Source organism: Ursus americanus, chromosome 17 (assembly GCF_024610735.1).
Source record: "Ursus americanus isolate L20-20 chromosome 17, mUrsAme1.1.p, whole genome shotgun sequence".
In the NCBI taxonomy this organism is placed as follows: Eukaryota; Metazoa; Chordata; class Mammalia; order Carnivora; family Ursidae; genus Ursus; species Ursus americanus.
In genome coordinates this window covers 48,332,820-48,357,427 of record NC_142143.1, presented here as the reverse complement: position 1 = coordinate 48,357,427, position 24,608 = coordinate 48,332,820, and the positions used below count along the sequence as shown (strand labels likewise).

The 24,608-nt window shown below is 42.5% G+C and overlaps 1 protein-coding gene across 1 annotated transcript in view; it reads left to right on the top strand.

The window, feature by feature from the left end:
* The first annotated feature begins 11,547 nt into the window (after positions 1–11,547).
* The window catches only part of IRAK3 (interleukin 1 receptor associated kinase 3), a 47,917-nt gene continuing 34,856 nt past the window's right edge, over positions 11,548–24,608 (top strand). Inside the window, exon 1 of the mRNA XM_045789646.2 lies at positions 11,548–12,014. Within this exon, the coding sequence (XP_045645602.1) occupies positions 11,870–12,014 (145 nt within the window). The 5' untranslated portion in view covers positions 11,548–11,869. The remainder of the gene's footprint in view (positions 12,015–24,608) is intronic.

The window sequence follows — 24,608 nt, the reverse complement described above, 5'->3', positions numbered from 1 at the left end:
CATTACAAAAAATAAATTCTAGATGAATTGTGGAACTAAATGTGAAAGGCAAAACAAAATTTTAAGATAATAATAGGAAAATATCTTTATGATTTGGAGGAAAGCAAAGGTTTATGAAACCAGATATAAACTAGAGTTAACTTCAAAGGAAAATATTGACAAATTAAACTATATTAAAAGTTTGAACTAGTAATCAAAATATTTATAAGAGAGTGAAAATAGAATGGGTGAAGATATTTTACACATGTAATCTACATAATGCTCTTTTCCAGAATATAAAAACAATTGTTACAAATCAAGAAGAAAAGAAAGAGAGGCAGCCAATAAAAAAAATGGGCAAAAGCCTCAAACAGGCACACCACACACACACACACACACACACACACACACACAAACACACACATGCCAAATGGATAAAAAACTTAAAAAGATGCTTTCCCTCATTAATGATCAGAGAAATGCAAATAAATGCCACAATGAGGTATCTCTACACAGATGGCTAAAATTAAGAGGTTGACAATTCCAAATATTGAAAAGGTTGTGGATTAACTGGGACTCGAACTAGAGCTGGCTTCATCGACATGCAACCTGGGAAATTGCATAGGGTCTTGCTCTCAGAAGGAATTTGCACTTGGTTTAATGCTCAGTGGTCACCATTTTGAAATGTTTAATAATGTTGCCTTTCAACTTGTGTTTTATGAATGAAAGCACGATGGAGCATGAGCAGAAGAAGTTTACACAATATACAAGTGTCCATTCTTCTTTGCCAACCATTTGCATTTAGCATCCAAGATGCCGCATGTGCACAGAATTCTATTGGACCTACAATGCATGGGAGTTAGAATAGACTCAAAACCAGTACAAGGTAAGTGTGTTATACTACAACTTAGTAAAGGAAAGGGGTGGGAGGGCATAGACAGTGCCAAGGGCTGTTTTACCAATCTTTCCTTACCTATCAGAACTTACTGTGAATGCAAAAATAAGGCAGTGGTGCTCTAAGAAGCATGAATGTCCAAGGAATCCTATCATATCCTTTTTCACTTGTGTCAGTTCCCAATATTAGCCAAGCACGAACACTAAAAATGAAGCTATTGAAGGAAAGGGAAAGAGGGGCAATCATGGTTTCTTCTCTTGTCCATCCTTATCAGTAAGCTGAAGGTAGAGAGTGTTAGTAGATTGTGCACATCTCAAGAAGTGAAATAAAAATATGTTGACCTAGTTGTATATGCAGCTGTTCCACAGTTCTAGTAAGAATGAAATGCATATGTATATACAGGCTATGAAATACAAACTGTGTAATTTTGGTGATCCACATATGAATTTGCATTTAAAACTGGTATTGCATGATATAAAGATCAATGATAAAATTTGTGCTAATAATTTTAAATGACATTTTCCCTTTACTTAAAGGACATTAAATAGCAAGTAAAGGGGCGCCGGGGTGGCTCATTTATTAAGTGTCTGCCTTCGGCTCAGGTCATGATCCCAGCATCCTGGGGTCGGCCCCCCCTGCCCCCCCCATCGAGCTTCCTGCTCAGCAGGAAGCCTGCTTCTCCCTCTCCCACCCCCCACCCCCCCCCCCGCTTGTGCTCCCTCTCTCACTATCTCTCTGTCAAATGGATAAATAAAATCTTTAAAAATAATAATAATAATAATAAATAGCAAGTAAAAAAATCATGCAAGTAAAGAGACTGCAAAAGAAATGAGAGCTTTGGGAAGGTTGTAAATGGCTTCACAGAGTGTTTTAGTTTGCTAGGACTGCTGTAATAAATTAGTACAAACTGGTGGCTTCAAACAACAGAAATGTCCTCATTTACAGTTCTGGAGGCCACAGTTCTGAAATGAAGCTGACAAGCGGGGTTAGTTCCTTATAGAGGTTCTCAGGGATGATCTGTTCCATGCCTCTCTAAGTGGCTTCTGGTGTTGGCAGTGCTTGGATTTCCTTGGCCTGTGGCTGCATCACTCCAGTCTCTGCCATCATCATCACTAGGCCTTCTTTCCTCGGTGTTTCTGTGTCCAAATTTCCCTCTTCTTATAAGGACAAGAGCTCTAATCCAGTATGGCCTCATCTTAACTTGATTACACCTGCAAAGACTTCACAGGCATACCTCATATTATTGTACTTCACTTTATATACTTTGAAGATACCATTTTTTACAAATGGAAGGTTTATGCAGACCTGCATCAAGCAAGTCTGTTGGCATCATTTTTCCAACAGCATTTGCTCGCTTCTCGTGTGTCTGTCACATTTTGGTATTTTTCACAGTATTTCAAACTTTTTAATTATTATGATGTTTTCTGTGGTGATCTGATCAGTGAATACTACCCTGTGAAAGTTCGGATGATGATTAGCATTTTTTCGCAATATTTTTAAATTAAGGGATATACTTTTTTCCTAGACACGATGCTATTGCACACTTAATACACTACAGTATAGTGTAACACAGTATCGTGTACTACAGTATAGACTTTTATATGCTTTGGAAACCAAAAAATTTATTTGACTCACTTTATTACGATATTCGCTTTATTGCAGTGGTCTGGAACCGAATCTGCAATATGTTCCATGTACGCCTATATTTCCAATTGAGGTCACATTCAAAGGCATCAGTGGTTAAGACTTAAATGTATATCATGGGAGCCCACAAGTCAACCTACATCACAGAGGTGGTGCCTTTTCAATAGGATCTTGAAAGATAATTAGGGGTTCCTCAGGTAGGAGATGCTGAAAAAATCCAAACATGAAATAACTAGTTCAGATAAATTGGAAAAGACCCAGACACTCATGAGAGACATTACAGAAGAATAACATTTTTTTTTTAAGATTTTATTTATTTATTTGACAGAGATAGAGACAGCCAGCGAGAGAGGGAACACAAGCAGGGGGAGTGGGAGAGGAAGAAGCAGGCTCATAGCGGAGGAGCCTGATGTGGGGCTCGATCCCATAATGCTGGGATCACGCCCTGAGCCGAAGGCAGACGCTTACCCGCTGTGCCACCCAGGCGCCCCCAGAAGAATAACATTTGGTGATTCATTGGATGTAAACACCACCGAGCATGGTATCTGACATAGCAGGAGCTCAGTAAATCCTTCTGACTATATCAGTCCATCAGTCAATCAGAATTACTAAGAGTTCTTTTGGCTCCTGTGACCAGACACAAAGAAGCTGGTTTTCTAGGAAATGATCAGTTTGGGGCATGCTGCATTGAGATGAAAGAAAGACATCAAAATGAAATTGTTGGTAAATGCTGGAGGCGGGAATGAGAAGGGAAGCTGTGGAGCAGGTTAGGGCTAAGGACAGAGATATGAGGGGGGTCCACATAGAGATAATAGACGAAGAATGAGATTATATGAAATCTTCAAGACCTGGAATAAAAAGATCAATAGAATTCAGGGGTGCCTGGGTAGCGCAGTCATTGAGTGTCTGCCTTCGGCTCAGGGCGTGATCCCAGCGTTCCGGGATCAAGTCCCACATCGGGCTCCTCTGCTGGGACCCTGCTTCTTCCTCTCCCACTCCCTTGCTGTGTTCCCTCTCTCACTGGCTGTCTCTGTCACATAAATAAATAAAATCTTTAAAAAAAAAAATAGAATTCAGCCTGTGGGCGCACAGTACAAAAGGAAGCGTCAGTTGGGAAAACAGAAGAAACAATCAGTAATGTAGGTAGAAAACACTAAGTATTGTCAGAAGAGACCTCAAAAAAAAGGCAAAAATTCACGAAAGATGGTGTGATGAGGGACTGATGCTATGGAACTGTCAGAATAAGCCCTGAGGAAAGGCCATTTGATCTGAAGTTACTAATATTTTTAGATCCAAATATGCTGGATATTTTCACATACAGACTTACTGCCTTCATTGTCAAGGCACCAGATTAGAAATCCAAGCTTTTCTTTTTCTTTCAAAAGTTCGGAACAATGAAACAAATTCAGTACGGAACAAGAGGAACCATGGCCACCATGGAAGGCCAGAAGATGCGGATAACTAATTACCAAGTGTTGTTAGAACATGTACTCTGAAACCCAGTGATGTGACATTATTTCTTGAACTTCTGTGCAGAGGGTTTGTCATGGACTGAATGTGTGGCCCCCGTTTATATGTTGAAGCCCTAACTCCCATTGTGGCTGAACCTGAAGAAGGGGCTTGTAAAGAGTTAATTAAGGTTAAATGAGGTCATAAGGGTAGGGCCCTGATCAGACAGGATCAGTGTCCTTACAAGAAGAGACACCAGAATGCTGGTGTGTGCTCGCTTGCTCGCTCTCTCTCATTCTCTGAATGTGTGTATGCACACACCCAGGAAAGGCCATCTACAAGCCAGAAGGAGAGCTTTAAGCAGACACTGGACCTTGTGGACACCTTGATCTTGGGATTTGTAGCCTCCAGAGCTGTGAAAAAATAAATTTCTCTTATTGAAACCATCCGGTCTGTGGTATTTTTAATGCCAGCCTGAACAGACTAATACAGGATTTACCTCGGGGATTTACTAAATAACAAGGAAAAGAGAGCCAAATCCTTGAGAGGGAAAATGCACAGGATTTGTACTTATAAGTTGACAAGAAAATTTGAAAATCTCGAGTGAGACTTTTTTTGCATGTATTTCTCCAGCAAACACTGCCTGCAGAGTTCACAGAGCCAGCAGCAGTTTGGCCATCTGTAAGATGCAGTATTTGGATTCGGGTCTCTAAGCCATTTTCCATTATCAAACTGCAAACAGTCTGAGTAGAGTCTTGACTGCAAAAGAAAACATGGTGCCATATTCTCAGATTTATTTCACATGTATGGGGTGCTTCTAGAGATAAATAAATGATGGCTTCAAAAACAGGACTTTAGCTAATATTGAAATTATCATGAAAAGCCCTTGATTGAAAACTATTCAATTATAAAAATCAGATTTTAGAAGTCAGTGGTGACTAGGCAGAAGTTATTATAGCAACACACTCCAGGGTGAAAAATACTGTGAAAATGATTTTAAAAGAAAATGGTGAAATAGGACAAAGCTTGAAAATGTTGAAAGAGGGGTGCCTGGGTGGCTCAGTCGTTAAGCATATGCCTTCGGGTCAGGGGGTGATCCCAGAGTCCTGGGATCGAGCCCCAAGTCAGGCTCCGTGCTCAGCTGGGAGTGTGCTTGAGATTCTCTCCCTCTGCCCCTCCCCCCTTTCTCTCTCAAATAAATCTTTAAAAATACATACACATTGGAGGAATCATTATTGCATGTTACTATTATTAAGTCATTTTTTTTCTTTTTTAAAACATTTTTTATTTAAATTCAATTGAATTAACATATACTGTATTATTAGTTTCAGAGGCAGAATTTAGTGATTCATCAGTTGCGTACAACAGCCAATGCTCCTTACTTCAAGTGTCTTCCTTAATGCCCATCACCCAATTACTCCATCCTCCCACCCATCTCCCCTCCAGCAACCCTCAGTTTGTTTCCTATAGTTAGGAGTCTCTTATGGCTTGCCTCCCTCTCGTCCTATTTTTCCTTCCTCTCTCCTATGTCCATCTTTTTTGTTTCTTAAATTCCACGTATGAGTGAAATGATATGGTTTTGTCTTTCTCTGACTTTTTTTGCTTAGCAAAATACCCTCTAGTTCCATCCACATCTTTGTAAATGGCAAGATTTCATTTTGATGGCTGAGTAGTATTCCTATATACACACACATATGTCTATGTCTATGTCTATGTCTATGTCTATGTATATGTATATATACACACATACATATATACATACATACTACATCTTGATCCATTCATCTGTCAATGGACATCTGGGTTCTTTCCATATTTTGGTTATTGTGGACATTGCTGCTATAAACATTGGGGTGCATGTGCCCCTTTGAATCACTATATTTGTATCATTTGGATAAATACCCAGTAGTGCAATTGCTGGGTCATAGGGTAGTTCCATTTTTAACTTCTTGAGGAACCTCCATACTGTTTTCCAGAGTGGCTGCACCAGTTTGTATTCCCACCAATAGTATTATTAGGTCATTTTAATGAAAGCCTAAACCCATCCAAATTTTCCTTCTTAAAATTACCAAGTAATATGCACCACAAATGTTTCTCACCCCATTGCTGATCTTTATCTCACCCCTGAACCCCAATGCACCTAGGACCTTCTAAGGCTCAGGGGTGGGATAAGGCTCAAAGATGGGATAGGTTAGTGATCTTTGTTTTGGAAATTATTTCCCAAACCAGAAGATCTATGTCCCACAACTGGTTGTCCTTTGAGCATCCATCCTTAGGGATGCTGGATAAACAGCTGCCACCAAGATAGTTTTTCCTATCTACAAAGAGCTGTTACCTAACTCACCTGATTTTTTATTTCTTAGTCTTCAATGCCTGTGCTTAGCTGGGACTTTATCACTGATAATACTGTGTATCTGTGCCATTATGTCATCTGTGCCACAGCCTTCAGGGTTCCCTCAGCATCTCCATTTGTGATTCTTTGCAGTTTATTACTCTCTTGCCTCCAGCTGGGATGGAAACTCATCTCCTAGTATCTGAAATTTGGGGCAGGGGTGGGAGGGTAGTGGGGAGAGGAGTTAGAGAGCATCCTAGGGCAAAAAACACAGTGGAAGAGTTTGAGGGTTAATCACAGCCATGTTTTCGCCAGAAGCATGTATGCTGAGAGTGGGTGCATGGGGTGCCGTGCAGGTCTGGGTCTGCCTGGATTTTTAGTGCAGTCTCATGCACATCTAGGACTTCATACTGCTCCCTTCCATGCTGCCAGACCATTCTCTACTAACACTTGTTTTCTTCCAGGGGCCCAGCTATCTCTCTCTACAATGCAGTTTCCATGCCCATCTGACATTCCAGAGATCTAGCTGTATAGATTTGAACTCCAGTTTTGGACAGAGGTTTGCTTCCTTCCCATAGTTTTATGGCCATCAACAAATCAGGAACTATCACCAAATGTCTGTTCGGTGTATCTGTTAGGATGCATGTGGCTGCAAATTACAGGATTCTTTTTTTTTTTTTAAAGATTTTTTATTTATTTATTTGACAGAGATAGAGACAGCAGGCGAGAGAGGGAACACAGCAGGGGGAGTGGGAGAGGAAGAAGCAGGCTCATAGTGGAGGAGCCTGATGTGGGGCTCGATCCCATAATGCCGGGATCACGCCCTGAGCCGAAGGCAGACGCTTAACCGCTGTGTCACCCAGGCGCCCCAAATTACAAGATTCTTAGTAAGGAATTTCTGTGATAATTATAAGTCCATAAGCAGGACGTTCTCCAGGTATAGAACAAAAGAGCTGCTTAATGCCATTATGAAGGATCTGGTCTTCTCTCTCATGAGACCATCCCCAGGACTCACTTCATTCTAGTATTTATATCCATGTGGTTGCAAAATGGTTCCAGAGACAACCAGAGCTGCTGCACATTCCTATTCAGATTCAGAGAGGAGAAATTTTAATGAGATTTGGTTTCCCAATCCATATATTACTGCCAGTTCCAGTCATGTGCCAACCTGACTCTCAGTGCATGGACCACTGCAGTTTTAAATATGGAGGTCAGGGTAGACTATAGCAAGATGGAAAGAGCATAGCAGGCAAGGGAATAGCAAGTGCAAAGGCTTTCATGTGGGTCTGCCTGGTGTGTTCAAGGACCAGCAAGGAGGCAGTGTGGTTATGCAGAATGAACAAGGAAGCAAGATCAGAGGGTAACAGCAGAGTGGGAGAGGGAGAGTGAATGCAGATCATACAGAGAGTTTGACTTCTATTCTGACTGAAAGTAGAAGCCATTGCTGGCTTCTAAACAGACCAGAGACATAATCAGATTTGATTTAAAAGGATGCATCTGGCTGCAGTGTTGAGGAAAGTCTATAGGAAGCAACAGTGGAAGCTACTTTAGTTAGGAGACAACTGTAGTAAACCAGACAAGACATGCTGATGGCTCAAACCAGGGTGGCAGTAGTGGAGGTGCAGAAAAGTATGATTGTAAACATATTTTGAATAGAGTCGACAGGGTTTGCTGGTGGATTGAACATGGGCTGTGAAGAAATAGAGGAGTCAAGGATGACTGTATAGGTTTTGGTTCAAGCAACTGGAAGGATAGAGTGACCTGGATGGGGAAGAATGTCGAAGAGCAGGTTCAGGAGGCATGATCAAGGGTTCAATTTTGGACATGAGTGTGAAGTTCAAGGGAGAGGTCTGGGCTAACCATATACATTTGGCACACCTTGGTAGGTGGATGGTATTTAAAGCCTTGAAACTGGTTGAGATCACCAAGGGAGTGGGTGTACATAGAACTACAAACCGAACCTTGGGGCTCTCCAACATTAAGTTAAGGGAGATGAGAAGGAACAGCAAGGGAAGCTGCACAGTGAGCCGTGAAGTAAGCTAAAATGTAAGAGAATTTGGAAGATAAAGTGTCCAAGAAGGAGGGAGTGATCATTGTGTCAAAAACTACTGTTGGGTCAAGTAAGATGAAACCTGAAAATCAAGTGTTATATTCAGTGATGATGTGGACATAGAGGACTCAGAGAGCCGTTTCAGTGGAGTAGGGTAGGAGCAGTGGCTCTAGAATTGGTTCAAGAGAAGATAACAGGAGAAAAGTTGGGAGACAGTGAGAATATTCAACTCTTTACTATGAAAAGGAGCAAAGAAAAGGGAGTAATTATGGCATCAAAGGGAGGAATGGCATCATAGTTTTTTGGTTCATTTTAAGGTGGAAAAAATAACATCGTATTTGTATCCCAACTGAATTGATACAGTAAAGAGTGAGAAATTGATGATGTAGCTGAGAGTGAAAACAACTGCCCTCGATGTCTTTGAGTAGGAGGCAAGAAGGAGATCAGATCGAGTGCTCAAGTGAAGGGATTAGACTCAGATAGGAGCCTACATAATTGACCTATAGAAAAGGAGGGAGGCATGCATGTCTATTCAGATACTGGTAGGTAGATAGATGTGATGCTGAGATTCTGTGGAAGGGTGTTTTTGTTTTGTTTTTCTTTTTCTGATACATCAGTACTCTTAATACTTTCAAGATCATTGGCTGAGCACAAGGATGGAGGAGAGGGTAATGGGAGTTGAGAAAAGAAAAGGCTTAAAACAGCTGTCAAGGGGACCAGCAAAGTAAATGGACTAAAGGCATGTAGTGTGATAGCCTGGCAGCATAAAGGAGCCATTTGAAAGTCATGGTTTTGATTTTAAATTGAGTTCAATCAACAGGTTTTTATTCCCCACCTCACCCCCAGCCACATTCTGGTACACGGGTGTGAAGCCCAAAATTAGAAAATTGTATCTAATCAGGATGGTAGATTTGTTAAGAGAGCTCAACAAAGCCAGAGAGGAGCAAGAGAATGGAAAGTATATGCAAGAGAGGGATTGTAAAAATTGAATGTGGACTTTACGGATAAAGAGAAAAGTAAGGACATCAAGAGGGTGGGGCAAGAGAAGAGGTAGCAAGATTTTGTATTTGGTACCCTGGTGATGGGGAAGGATTGTTGGGGTCAGAGTACTAGAGGGTATGCACTAGAAGGACAGGAGGTATGGTCAGAGAGTGGATTCATGAAATAGAAATTACAGAAGGGCTGGTTATTGATAATGACAAGTTCTAGGGAATGAGCATGGGAGTGACTGGCTGAAATAGAGTAGAAGGTAAGATTACTGGAGGAGAGGATGAATCAAAGAACTGGGAGGACAGGGTATTGGGAAGATCATCATTTGCTCAACAAATATTTCAAATCACGGAAGATTAAGATAGGATTAGTCCTGGAGAGAATTGCAGTGAGCAGGAGCTATATAGTCTAAAACTGAGAGGGAAGAATTAAGCTGGGGGAGAGCAGTGGATGACAGCAACAGTGAACAGCAGTGAGTGATATAACCTGATCATTTAAAATTCAAAAGCCAAAGGCAGTTTTAAGGAACAGGGAGGGAGCATGGTCTGATACTAACTGCCAACATTGAAAATACAAGAAATTTCATATAATCCATATACATTTCACATAATCTGGCTTTCACATAAAATTCTTGCTTCTCTGTAAATCAGAAGATCTGGAAAAGCGGGCCATGTTGACTGCTTCACTCAGTGACAGTGATTCCTGGTTCCTCTGCGTAGGAGAGTTTAAGTTTTGATCCCCTGTTCTACCAGTTCAACTCAATAGCTGTCAAATACTTGTATCCGGCCTCTGTTGCTTGGTTTATTCAGGTAGTCCCTTTGAGAGATATAGGGCTTTTTTTTTTTAAGATTTTATTTATTTGAAAGAGAGAGACAGCTGGCAAGAGACGGAACACAAGCAGAGGGGAGTGGGAGAGGAAGAAGCAGGCTCCCAGCAGAGAAGCCTAATGTGGGGCTCGATCCCAGAACACTGGGATCACGCCCTGAGCCGAAGGCAGACGCTTAACGACTGCACCACCCAGACACCCCAGAGGTATAGGGCTTCTTAAGCGTGTTCAGATCGACAATGAAATTTTAGCTACTTGAACAAAGGGATAGAAACATTTACCCCAAAAGTATTGTCTTTATCCATTTTCAAGTGTATTTTGTGGTATACTTTAGCTGAGAACGGCTTGGAAATTCAGGTAGTACCGGGGGTACAAAATGATAGTGTCTCATTAAATGTTGGTCTCTAGGGGGCACCATTGCCAAAGAGTACAAATCTGAAAGCTCTCAACTAGAGTTGCTATTTTTCAGTTGATGGCAATTGTCCACTCTACAGTCATTAAGGTTGGGATTTTTTTTTTTTTCTCACCACTTTCAAAGCATCTCCTTTTTTTGTCAGTAGTATTTTTATCATGCCGGTGATGGGATATTACAGCATACACGATAAAATATTTCAAAACAGTCAATTTTACTTAAACTCCATGTTGAAAGCAAATGACTCTGTCAAACACTCTGAAGAAGGAAAAAGTAGTGGAACAATGTTTTATCAAAAAAGCCCAGGGAGAGGGGCGCCTGGGTGGCACAACGGTTAAGCGTCTGCCTTCGGCTCAGGGCGTGATCCCGGCGTTATGGGATCGAGCCCCACATCAGGCTCCTCCGCTATGAGCCTGCTTCTTCCTCTCCCACTCCCCCTGCTTGTGTTCCCTCTCTCACTGGCTGTCTCTCTCTGTCAAATAAATAAATAAAATTAAAAACAAAACAAAACAAAAAACCCAGGGAGAAAAAAGGATGTAGTAAAACCAGAGAATGGGCAGCCTCAGGAAGAAAATGAACACAATTTTCTTCTGCTTTGTTCTCTCTTTTGTTTTCCTGTTGTTGGTTTTTTTTTTGTTTGTTTTTTGTTTTTTGTTTTTTTTTTGGTCTTTCCCAACAATCCCTTCATATATGCACATTTATCTGTTCAACTTCGGTAAAAGTTGGAAGACGTGCCAAATGATTGTCTTCAGCTGAGTGATTATTTTCTTCTTGCAGTTTTTCTGGGTTTTCCAACTGTTCCTCAATAAACACGTGTTGCTTCCTGGCAGGGCAAAACAAAATGCATTTTTAAAAGCAGGATTGGCAGGTCGTCTGTCCATCCAGGCCAGGAGACAGCCCATGCCAGGGCACGCAGAGGAGGCAGTAGACTCCCCTCCGTTAGTTCTGCCCTCCTGGTCTTTCCCCAGTTCTCGCTCTCTGCTATGTTTCTCCAGTCACGTCCCAAACCCAGAGCAGCGAAAGGACTGTTCAAAACTGAAAGCCCGTGAGAAGGACCGCGCAGAGGCAGAGACACCCCGCGGCCAGGCCGGGCGGCCGCAGGGACATCGCTGCCGGGCAGCGCTCTGCGTCATGTGGGGACCGCCCCTTGTGGGGCTCGGCAAATTCTGCCGCTTTGGCCGCGGTCGTGGAAGCAGGATTTCCGCGGTTGTGAAATCGCACCTCACGGGCGCGGAGAGGCCCGGGCTCCGCATCCCTCCTCCGACTGGCCCCCGGTCTCCGGCAGCCGAGCCATGGCCTGGGCGGCGACGGGGAGCTCCGGGGCCCGCGGCGCACTCACGCCGCACACGCTTCTGTTCGACCTGCCGCCCACGCTGCTGGGCGAGCTCTGCGCGGTCCTGGACAGCTGCGACGGCGAGCTGGGCTGGCGCGGCCTCGGTGAGTGCGGCCCGCGGAGGCGGTGGCGGGCGGACGGGGCGGACGGGGCGGACGGGGCGGACGGGGCGGACGGGGCGGACGGGGCGGACGGGGCGGACGGGGCGGACGGGGCGGGGGGGCCGCGGCGCGCATGCTCAGTCCGACCTGACGCGCTGCCTCCCGGGCAGCCCTGCGGTCTCTGGCCGCTTCCGACGGGGAAGCTGCCCCTTTCTCGTCTTGGGGAGTACACAAATACTCCCCGAGACCCGCAAAAGAGCTCCCCGTTCACTTTCAAAGACAGGGTACCTGTGCAAGATTAAGCGAGCGGGGGCTTGGGGAAAGTAGCTACCCTTGTGAAACCATGAGATCTTTATCAACTGTTCCCGCCTTGCTTGGTTCAGAATATTTTAAATCAGAACGCCTATGTGATGTCTTCTTATTGCAAAATTACCCTAGAATATAATTCTTTTATTAAAATATATTTATGCCTTTAAATTTATCCCTTGGTGTTTTCGGTGCACTTCCAAGTGCCCATCTTAGTTAAATTTCAGGTGAAATGCTAAAGTAAAATACTATTTGTCATTAATGTAGCTTCCAGTTTTCTTAATTAAGTATTTCTTGCTTATTTATCCAATTTGTGACATGAAGGTTTTAGCTAGATGATGTCTTTTTATTTCAATCTAGAAAGTTGGCTTTAAAACCATTTTAAGCAGTCATTGAGTAGTTGAGCAACTGCCTTTTAGAAGTCTTGAGTGTGATCACCGGAAATAATTCAGGGGAAAAAAATCTTTGTTTTGTTAAGTACAGGCATTTTTGTTAGACTTGATCTTCCATGACGACACATTTAATGTTAGTTGAAAATAAACACAATCATTTCAAAACAACTTAGCCTTAATTCTCTGAAATAGCCTTTGTTTTTTTTTTAAGCAAGAATAGCAGAAGACCTATGAGAAAAAGTTTTGTTGTTGATGAACAATATGGTCACACTTTGTGGAATGTGGCATTGGGCTTCTAGGTATATTTAAGAAACAAAACAGAGGATCATAGGGAAAGAGAGGAAAGAATAAAACAAGATGAAATCAGAGAGGGAGACAAACCGTAAGAAACTCTTTTTTTTTTTTAATGTTTTTTTTTATTATATTATGTTAGTCACCATACAGTACATCCCTGGTTTCTGATGCAAAGTTCGATGATTCATTAGTTCCGTATAACACCCAGTGCACCATGCGATACGTGCCCTCCTTACTACCCATCACCAGTCTGTCTCAATCCCCCCCCCCCCAAGCCCTCAGTTTGTTTCCCAGAGTCCATAGTCTTAATCATAGGAGACAAACAGGATTGCTGGAGGGGAGGGAGGTGGGGGCATGGGGTAACTGGGTGATGGACATTAAGGAGGGAATGTGATATAATGAGCGCTAGGTGTTATATGCAACTGATGAATCACTGACCTCCACCTCAGAAGCCAATAATACATTCGTGTTAACTAATTGAATTTTAATAAAAAAGTGAAAAATAATGGTTTATATATTATAAGCTCTGTAATTCTAAAGTATAACCCTTACGTAAAAATGTCAGAAAAGAATACTTGACTCTTTGACTTCTGGAAAACATAGAGTATTCATTTGAGGGATAAGATCCTTCCCACACCAGGTCTTTTTGATATGGAGGACGTGGGCAGTTTTAGCACCCATTGGTTTCCTAGAATCACCACGTTCTTGAGAGAAGAATGTCTTTATTTCAGTCCACAGGTAGTCAATGCGGCCAGGTGGCTATCATAAATGAGTAAAGCAGGATGAAGACAGAAAATGGAAAAGCGTATGCCCCATCTAAGAGGGGCAGTTAGTCCTCAGTCCCATGTCACTGCTGCTTTTCAGGAAGTCCAGCCCAGTATTGCTGCACTCTCTCTCTCTCTCTCCCTCTCCCTCTCCCTCTCTCTCTCTCTCTCTCTCTCTCTCTCTCTCTCTCTCGGCATTGAAATCCAGACATTCACACTTTACATGGATTGTCTCATACAGCACTTAACAGTTGCCCTGTGAGGCAGATGCTATTATCACCAATATGTTATCAGATGAGGAAACCGTGGTACATATTAGTTAAGTTACACTTGCCCAAATTGACAAAGCTAAGGAGTAGCAGAGCCAGGATTCGAACCATGGCACTTTGGATCCACTGCCTGTGCCCTTACCCACAGCCACGCTACATTAATGACTTCCTTAAGTTCACAAGTACTGACTGCTCTGCTTTCTGCTACATCTCCTAGCCTCTCTAAAGTACATTCATTTCAGCCATGAAAGAACAAGCCGGTGAGCCATTTCAAACATGCAGCCCCATTTTTCTAGTTGTAGAAATAAGTGAAGACCATCCCAATGAGAACAAGCAAAGGCTATTTATTCAAAGCAAGGGAGTCAGCCACATCACTTGCATTTGACAGAGACCCAAAGGCAAGCGAGGACTGGAGAAGCTTTAGAGTGGAAAAAAAGAGAAGGCTTCAGGTCTGCCATTATTGGAGGCAGTTAGCTACGGACAGGCTAACTAGCAGGGGGGCATTTCCACGTAACTGTTGAGGGTGTATATTTGTTTTTTTCCAGATGGTCCTGAAGAAATCAGGGAAGCTGGCAGTTGTTCATTAAGTCCTAACTATTTGGGACTGATTGCTACAGGGATTATAGTTTGGCTTCTGGGACTAGCTGCTACAGGTGCTAGTATGACTTCCCGGACTGGTTACTGTATCTAGTAGATTGGCATCCTGGACTGGTTGATGCCTGTTGTGGGTTACATTTCTATTTTCATGTATAGTCTGGCCATTATTCCTTTGTCTATTCTTTCACAAGGGAAGAATGTAAAATGTCTGTTCCTCGATTCCCTAGCTATAATTTACTGTGCACGTAGCTAGACTACATAGCTCTGAAAGGAGACCTAGAACAGAGCAGCTGCTTCATGGATTATTGGCTCAGCCAGAAGGGAAGCCTGACTCAGTTCAGGGTGGTTGAGGGCAACTGCCCATGTTAAATATGCTGAGTTTTCCTACTAGCACGGTGAAAGGAGAAAGACGGGAAGTGGTGCAGGGAGGGAAAATTGACCTTAGAGAATGAAGGGGAGAGTGCTGGAGGACTGAATCAGGGATCCAGCTCCTTTTATGCTCAGGACAGCAGAGAGCCTGAAGATACAGAGTGTCCAAAACTCCATGTAGAAAACAACTGCAATAGTGATAGGTAAGACTGTCTCAAGCTGAGTATGATTCCTGATGATGGTGACTATCAGACTGTATTTGCAAAGGCAGCTCCAACAAAGGTAGATCATACGGCAGCCTAGTCGTTCGCAAACTGGAATCATCTGTGCAGTCTTTTAAACATACAAATGCCAGGGCACCTGGGTGGCTCAATCGGTTAAGCGTCTGCCTTTGGCTCAGGTCATGATCTCAGGGTCCTGGGATCGAGCCCCACATCAGGTTCTCTGCTCATGTGCAGCCTGCTTCTCCTTCTCCCTCTGCTCTTTATCACCCACCCCCCACCACTCAGGTTCTCTCTCTCTCAAATAAATAACCTTTTTTAAAAAAATAAAGATACAAATACCTAGGCCCCACCCCCACAGCTGTTGATTCAGAAGGTCTGCTTTAAGGGTCCAGCATCTTTCTGTTTGTTTGCCGAGCTGAGCCTGATGCACACCTGGTTTGGGAGCCATTGCTTAGGCCAATTCTCTTCTTGAGTAGCATCTTAATAATAACCACACTCTTTCACTTCTCCCCGTAGTTGTTTTTTATCTTTAAGCATAGTCTACATATTATTCTTCAAATCACTTTTATCACATATGGTTATAGGAATAGTAAATCACAAGATAATACAGTCTCTGGTTGATGATGATTTTATGGCTTTGTAATGAAAGGAGGAGCCCAAACGGAAAATGTTATTTATCTTATACTACCTTACAGACGGGGTCACAGAGCCCCTGGTGACAAGTCATTTCATTACATTACCGTAGGGTGGTATTCGAATTAAATTATTTGGACACATTTGGAAATGTGTCACCCCATGACACATTTCAACACTTACGATACGCTGAGAAAGAAATCCTTTTATAGGTAGTCTGTTAATGGGTTGTATGCAATTTTATTCCTCTCCAAAAAGGAAATAAAATCATCAGAGAAATTATTAATCACCTAAATCAAATTAAATATAAAGTCACATTAAATGTGTCTTTGAATATTCAATAAAGAATCAAAATAATATAATAATAATAATAGCTGCCATCTATCGAGTGCTTACTATTTGCCAGACACTCTGTGCTAAGAACTTCACATGGATTATGTCATTTATCACAAAAATTCCGTGAGGTAGGTACTTTTCCTATTTCCACTTTATAGATAGGGAAACTGACTCTCAGAGAATTTAAGTAACTTAATTCAAGTCACAGTCTAGTAAAGCACAGACTAGTATTCTAATCAGATGGTCAGACTCCAGAGCCCATGTCCTTTTTTAAAAGAATGTTTAAATAGGGGCGCCTGGGTTGCACAGCGGTTAAGCGTCTGCCTTCGGCTCAGGGCGTGATCCCGGCGTTGTCGGATCGAGCCCCACATCAGGCTCCTCCTCTGGGAGCCTGCTTCTTCCTCTCCCACTCCCCCTGCTTGTGTTCCCTCTCTCGCTGACTGTCTCTATCCTGTCAAATAAATAAATAAAATCTTAAAAAAAAAAAAAGAATGTTTAAATAGACGTTATTGTTTAGAACAGTTTTAAATTTATAGAAAACTTTAGAAGATTACACAAAAAATTCTCATCTTTTATATCTTTTGCATGTACTCTGCACTCAGCTCCCCTGTTACTAACATCTTACGTTAGTCTGGTACATTTGTTACAATATCATTGTATTTTTATTAAAGTCTGTATTTTATTCAGATTTCTTCATTTTTTCCTAGCCCCCACCCCTTCTCTCTCCCAGGATCCCATCTGGGGATTACATGTAGTCATCATGTATCCTTAGGCTCCTCTTTGCTGTAATAGTTTCTCAGACTTTTCTAGTTTTTGATGACCTTGATAGTTTTGAGGAGTACTGGTCAGTACTGGTCTACCATTTTGTAGAATGTCTCTTGACTGAGATTTGACTGATGTTTTACTCATGATTAGACTGAGGTTATGGATTTTTGAGAGGCAGACTGCCTTGGTGAAGCGCCATTTTCATCACATGAGGGGGACCCGCCGTTGACATGACTTTGCACTGTTGATGTTAACCAGAGCTGAGACAGCGTCTGTCGGTTTTCTACGCTGATACTCTTGCTTTTCCCCTCTCTGCATGCAGCCCACACTTAAGGAGTGAAGAGTGATGCTTCCCCTCCCCGAAAGTGGAGTACAGCCTGTGTTCTTTCGACGACCATGGAATTTCTCCCATCTTACAGTCTTCTCTCTAGATCTTACTTTTAGTCTAAGTTACCACCCCATTTCTCTGTTCCCTTTAAGATTCTGTAAAAGGGCTATTTATATTCCAGGCCCTCCATTCTCCCTGGAACCTGCTCCAATCAAGCTTTCACCCCCCACTGCTCTGTTAAAGTACCTCTCATCTAGGGTCACAGAGGCTGAATCCAATGGTCAGTTCTCAGTTTCCTCTTATTTGATACAGTTGATCACTCCTTCCTCCTCGAAGCACTTTCTCTACTTCTAGAACTTACACTCTTTATTTTCTTCTCTTCTTGTAGGTTCCTCTTTATCTCTCTGACCTCCTCAAGTACCCCTGGGATTAGTCCGCAGACCTCTTCCTTCTGTTTACTGGCTCTACCCACTATCTTGTCAGTTCCATCTACATGCTCATAACTGCCACGTTGCTAGCCTGGGTCTCTCTTTCCAACATCAGCACCATCTCTTCTATTTGCCTACTTGACAGATGTCTCCAACTTAACAGCCCAGAAATGCTTCCCTCAGAGAAAGTGTTTCCCCATCTTGGCTAAGGGCAACCCCATCCCTCATTTGTTCAGGCCAAAAATATTAGTCTTCTGTGACTTTTTGCTTTCTCTCACAAACCACATCCTGTCTCTCAGTCTATGTTGTTGACCCTGCCTTCAGGCTCTATCTAATAATCTGGCCTCTTCTTACCACTGCCGCCACCACCATCCTGGTCTAAACCACCATCAGATCCCACTGGATAATTTTAGCAGCCTCCTAACTGGGCTCCCTGCTACTGGTAGCCCTTGCCCTCCTCGAGTCACTTTTAAGCACAGTGGCCAGTGAGCTGAAGTCTCCATGCAAAGGATATTGTGTCATTGTCCTGTTCAGAACCCTTCAGTAGCTTCCCATCTCACAGTAAACCCCAAAGTCCTACATGGCTTTTCTCACTTTCTTCTTGTTTGCTCCACTCCGGCTACATTGGCCTCCTGGGACACACAAGGAACATTTTTCCTGCAGGTAACCCTGAGGCTTGCTTCCTCACTTCCTTTGTGTTTTTAACTATTATCCACTCTGACCACCTTTTAAAAATTGACACCCCCATGCTCCTTATTCCCCTTTCCTGCTTTCTTTGTCTCCACATCACTTATCATCACTCACACACTTTATGTATCTTTGTTTTTTGCTCATCTGGAAATAAGCTGCAGGGGGCCAGGAGATTTTTTTGTTTGCCTTGTTTCCTGCTCACTCCTTTAGCATCTAAAACAGTACCTAGTACAGAGTAGGCATTCAACAAGTATCTGTGGTTGAATGAATAACAAACGGATGTCTGTTAAGCATCCAAAACCTCTTGGGGCAGAATATTAAACAAAGGGCTGTAGAGATACGAGTTGTGGTCCCTGCTTGTAGGGATTTTCCATTTGATTTGGCCAAGTTGTATAGGTAACAGGCCTAAACAAATTATATAAAGAAGTTTAGTGAAGAAAGTGTGGGGAAACAGTACTGATCATTACCTGGGTATGGAATCACACAGCTTCTGAGCTTCAGACTGAAATGCTGGTGTTGAGGATGAACTGTTCTTAAATTTTTTCCGAGAGGTAGTTAATGTTAAGTGCTTACCTGAATCTGGGATTGAAGGAGCAGGATCCATGGAAGGATACCTGAAAAAGCATGCATAGCCCTGCAGTGGATATAAGTCCTGCTCAAGTATGGGTAAAAAGTAAACATAAGCTTAAGTATGGCTAAGAATTACTTCTCATAAAATTTATTGGCTAGTGGGTGTTTGTTTAATGCTATGGTCTGGTAAGAGGAGTTGAGCCATGTTTGACTTACATGTTTGACTTTTGTTTGACTTCTTTTGGAGTTAAAAATATCTTCAGGTGATTGTTCTTTTAAAAGAAGGCCTGGCAAAAATAGACAAGGCAAGAAACAACAATTGTTGGAGAGGATGTGGAGAAAGGGGATCCCTCCTACATTGTTGGTGGGAATGCAAGTTGGTACAGCCACTCTGGAAAACAGTGTGGAGGTCCCTTAAAAAGTTAAAAATTGAGCTACCCTATGATCCAGCCATTGCACTACTGGGTATTTACCCCAAAGATACAGACGTAGTGAAGAGAAGGGCCATATGCACCCCAATGTTCATAGCAGCAATGTCCACAATAGCTAAATTGTGGAAGGAGCCAAGATGCCCTTCAACAGATGACTGGATTAAGAAGATGTGGCCCATATATACAATGGAATATTACTCAGCTATCAGAAAGAACGAGTTCTCAACATTTGCTACAACATGGACAGCACTGGAGGAGATAATGCTAAGTGAAATAAGTCAAGCAGAGAAAGACAACTATCATATGATTTCTCTCATCTATGGAACATAAGAAGTAGGAAGATCGGTAGGGGAAGAAAGGGATAAAGAAAGGGGGGGTAATCAGAAGGGGGAATGAAACATGAGAGACTATGGACTATGAGAAACAAACTGAGGACTTCAGAGGGGAGGGGGGTGGGGGAATGGGATAGGCCGGTGATGGGTAGTAAGGAGGGCACTTATTGCATGGTGCACTGGGTGTTATACACAACTAATGAATCATCGAGCCTTACATCGGAAACCGGGGATGTACTGTATGGTGACTAACATAATATAATAAAAAATCATTAAAAAAATAAATAAATAAAAGAAGGCCTGGGGCATCTGGGTGGCTCAGTCAGTTAAGTGGTTAAGCGTGTGCCTTCCGCTCAGGTCATGATCCTGGAGGGATCGAGCTCTGCTCTGAGCTCTGCATCAGGCTCCCTGCTCAGTGGGGTGTCTGCTTTTCCCTTTCCCTGTGCCCCTCCCCCTGCTTGTGCTCTGCTTCTCTGTCTCTCTCTCAAATAAATAAATAAAATCTTTAAAAATAGATAGATAGATGCCTAATTATGTTGTTAAGAAAGAACGGAAGCATCTTTTTCTTTTCCCATCATGTTATCTCAAAACAAACCATGCAAGAAGGCAGTCTTAATTTACTAGGGGTTTTGGCATGTGGTTATATGCAAATACAGTTTCCAAACAGGGGTGTGTTGCGTTATTCTAAAAAACCCCTTCAGAGACGTATTTGCATACGGAGAGTGATTCTTGCAGTTGAATTCCCCAGTGGTTAGCACTACCTAGATAGTTCTGCCCTCTCAAAACAAAGCCTAAAAGGAACTTTGAACATTAAATGATTATTAAGCAATCAGTGCCTTCAGATAAACTAATCTCTGAACTTTTCAGGTGGATTTTTTGGCTCCTATTATGCCAAGATGCCTTTCAAACAAAAGATTTGCCTTCCAAAAAAAAAAAAAAAAAACCAATGTTTTAAACAATACTTAACTACAGCGTATTTTTCTTAATTTATCTTTTTCTTTAGAGTGCTCAAGTTTAACAATACAATTAGTCGTTGAGAAGTTTACTCTTTGTTTAGTTAGGAAACTCAAGCCTCAGCTCTTTTGGCATTTGTTATGCCTCCAGACAGGATGAGAGGGCCCAGAATCACAGCCTGTTGCCCTTTTTAGAAGGGACATTCAGAAAGTTAAATGTGGGGAATAGAATTATGTGGGAAATCTGACTTGAAAAGTTAAGTCCAGATCTCCTTAGCAGTTGTAAACTATTCCTTTTCTACTATGAGAATTGTGAGCCATGAAATGTTTTTACCTCTCTACGTGCAAATACTGGTTGTGAGGCTCCTGCTACTGTGGCCGCCAGATGGATCCTCCCCAAACTGAAGCTTCCATCTTGACGCTACCTCCTCAGCAGTCTTCCATTGGCCTTGTTTGCTTTCAGAGAAGAGTTCCAGTTTGTATGCTAACACTCAGGGCCTCTGTCTGTCGCTCAGCAAATACGTACTGAACGTCTACTATGTGTCAAGTGCATTCCTACGAAGGGAACAGGGAGACTCCATGGGGCTCGTTCGCCTTTTCTCTAACGTGAAGTCTCTGCTCTGAGCATACCGGCCTCCTCTTTGCCCTCTCAGGCCCTTTCCTTCATTTCTGGAACAGTTCCTCATCTGACACTCTTTTCTCTTCTTTTAGCCCTTAAACCTTGCCCCAATCCACCTCTGTCGTAAAGTGAGCTGCTGTTGTAACCGAACCAACAGGAGTCCACGCCTTGGTGAGTCAGGCACCAGGCTGAGTTGCCCCACAAAGAAAACTTTCATTTGCAGCAAATGAGGAGATCCTGGAGAATGACTTCTGAGGCCATGACTCCCAGAGAGAGGGTGAATGGGCTCCCCTTGTTTGGGGTTGGGATGCATATTTAGCTGGGGAAGCCCTGTCATCCTACGGAGAGGCAGGCAGAAGGTCGCATGCATGTGCCGATCTCGTGTGCTATGTAAATGAGGCTGAGGCTCCTCTTCGGGCAGAAATGTTCATATTAGAATGACGTAAAGGTCATTGTAGGTCATTCCAGAGGTCACTCCATGGTCCGTCTGCGCAGGCTCAAGTCAGGTTTAGCTCAAATGATCTGGGTGGTCTGGGCCAGCAGGAGGTCTTGTGAGGGCAGAAGCCATCACCTGGAGGGGTGGTTTGGGGGATTCACGTCTCTGAGTTAAGGGGAAAGCTGGAAAGAAGAGCTTAGGGAAAAATATAAGACAAAGTGTACAAGCAGATGGGCAGTAAAGGCCAGGTCTCGGGGTCTAACTGGTGACAATGTCACACCCTCATGCCCCTCCCTGACTGTAGGAGCCCACAAGGGTGTCCTCTCTCTTCATGTCTTATCCCAAAGTTATGTCCTGTCTTATCCCAAAGATTCAAGTGGAGAGGGAACTGGGGTTTTTTTTTAAGTTTTTTTTTTCTTAGTAATCTCTACACCCAATGTGGGGCTCGAACTCACAGCCCTGAGATCAAGAGTCACATGCTCTTCTGACCAAGCCAGGTGCCCCTGAGAGGGAGCTGTTTTATTTTATTTTTTTAAAAAGCCTATTGTATGTTGTTTAAATATCATTAGCTGATATAGTACATTATACCTACGTTATGCTATACTCTGTAAATGTTAGTCAATTAATTTACTAATAGAAAAAGTAGGAACCTAAACTTTCACTTTGCTGAAATTTGATATTTAGTGTTCCCCTGTTGGAATGTTAATTTGGAGACCGGGAAGTGTTCTAAAGACTGGAGATATTTTAAGGTCAGTACTCCTATAAACAGCAGACTAGAGAGAGGCAACCAAACTTAGTGTCTGTTTTGGGAGGCATTTCAAATTGACTTCAAAGGATATTTATTAATGAGAAGTTTGAAACTGCTCAGTGACTTGCCTAGATTTGCACGATAGGTCAGTGGCAGAGTCACCACTAAACCCACATGTTTATATCCAGGGGGCCACAGGGGCTTCTGTCTTGACTGGCGACTTTATCTTTTGAAGACAATAGAACCTCAGAGTTCATTCTTTTATCTTGTTTTCCAACTGAAATTCAGTGATTTTCTTTTTCCTTCCTGGTACAGCATATGCCATCCAATAATTCTCTTTAGAAATACTTACAGTTTTAAACTTGGCTCGGGCTCCAGAAACCACTCTTCTAGGAAGCCTTCTATGATGCCCTCATCTTTTTTTTTTTTTTTTTTTAAGATTTTATAAGATTTTATTTTTAAGTAATCTCTACACCCAACGTGGGGCTTGCACCCACAACCCTGAGATCAAGAGTTCCATGCTCTACTGACTAAGTCAGCCAGGTGCCCCCATGATGCCCTCATCTTTAATTAGGGAACCCTCTTCTTGCTCCACACATGCTGCTTGGGTTTTTGTTTTGTTTTTTGTTTTTTTAAGATTTACTTATTCATTTGAGAGAGAGAGAGTGCATGAGTGTGGGGAGGGGTAGAAGGAGAGGGAGAGAGAGAGAATCCCAAGCAGACTGTGCACTGATCGTGGAGACCAACATGGGGAACAATCTCATGACCCTGGGATCATGACCTAAGCTGAAATCTAGAAACAGGCACTCAACTGATTGAGCCGCCAAGGCGCCCCTCCACTCACACTTGATGTATGCAATTACTGTACTGCTAGCACATTAAACAAATATTTGAACTTGTTAAAAAAAAATGAAATTCAACCAAGTAAATCTGAAGATCTAACAGGCTTTATTTAATGATTCATGAATCAGTCCATATCCCATCTAGCAAATAGAGGGGAGTTCAGGGAGTTGTACAAAATGGAAGGTTTCTGTAGGAAAGATGGTGGGGCAAGAAAGTTATTAGCAAAAGAAAAGGATTGTTCCTGGCAAGATCACTTTCTCTAGGGAGAAGAGCAAGGTTTCTTACCATGCAGATGACCTTATATTCCTTTGGGGATAGAGAGGGCCCATGTAACAGATGACTTCATTGGCACTGATCAGAAAATTCCTGACTGACTGGTTACAATTTATATTTCTGGGGGAGGTTGAAACTACAGTTAGATTAGGTATTAAGCCCTATTTGGTGACTTGGCCTAAGTGATGCCATTTGGGGCCTGTGGCTTTCTTTTTAACAAACTATGCTGATTTGTACTATTTCTCCTAAGAGCTTCTAGAAATAGTTAAAGTGTTTATGAAAATTGTGCCTCAACCAAATAGGCAGATTACATCATCAAAGAAGTACACTAAAATGGAGTTACTAGGTCTTGCCAAATATTTTTGCTTTGAAGGTCCCCTTCAATTTTTTTTTTAGTCATCAGCTATCTAAAATATATATTGACATTTGGATAGTCCTTGTCTCTTCATGAGATATCATCTCTTCAAAGAAATAAATAATAAAAATATTCTTGCCAGAACTTAAAATACGGAGGAAAGGCAAAGGCATTCCAACGTAACGATGTCAGATACTCTATTGTAGCTGTTTTTTCCTCTGCAGCCTAAGCATGCATTCGTGTGGAATGTCTCAACTTTATCATCCTTTGAAATGTAGTCACAAGAGCTGCCACTTCCTTTCACTCTTTTCTGCTACAAGATGTGACTGAAGTAACAGAACACCCAAGATAAAACTTTGTGTGTATTAATCAGGATAGACCTACGTTAGACTTCAGTAACAAGCACCACCAAAATCACTGTCCATGGTTAACATAACAGAAATTTCCCTTTTGCTCGTGGGAAGAGCACTGAGAGTCCAGGACAGCCAAGCTCCATGTGGTGGCCCAGCATTCCAGGCTGCTTTGATCCTGAGGCACCCCCGTTATCAACATGTGCTTCTACCATTGCTCTGGCGGGAATGGGAGCCCGGTGAATTGTGCCCTGGCTCTCCCGTGTTTCTGGCTGAAAGAGACACATATGCA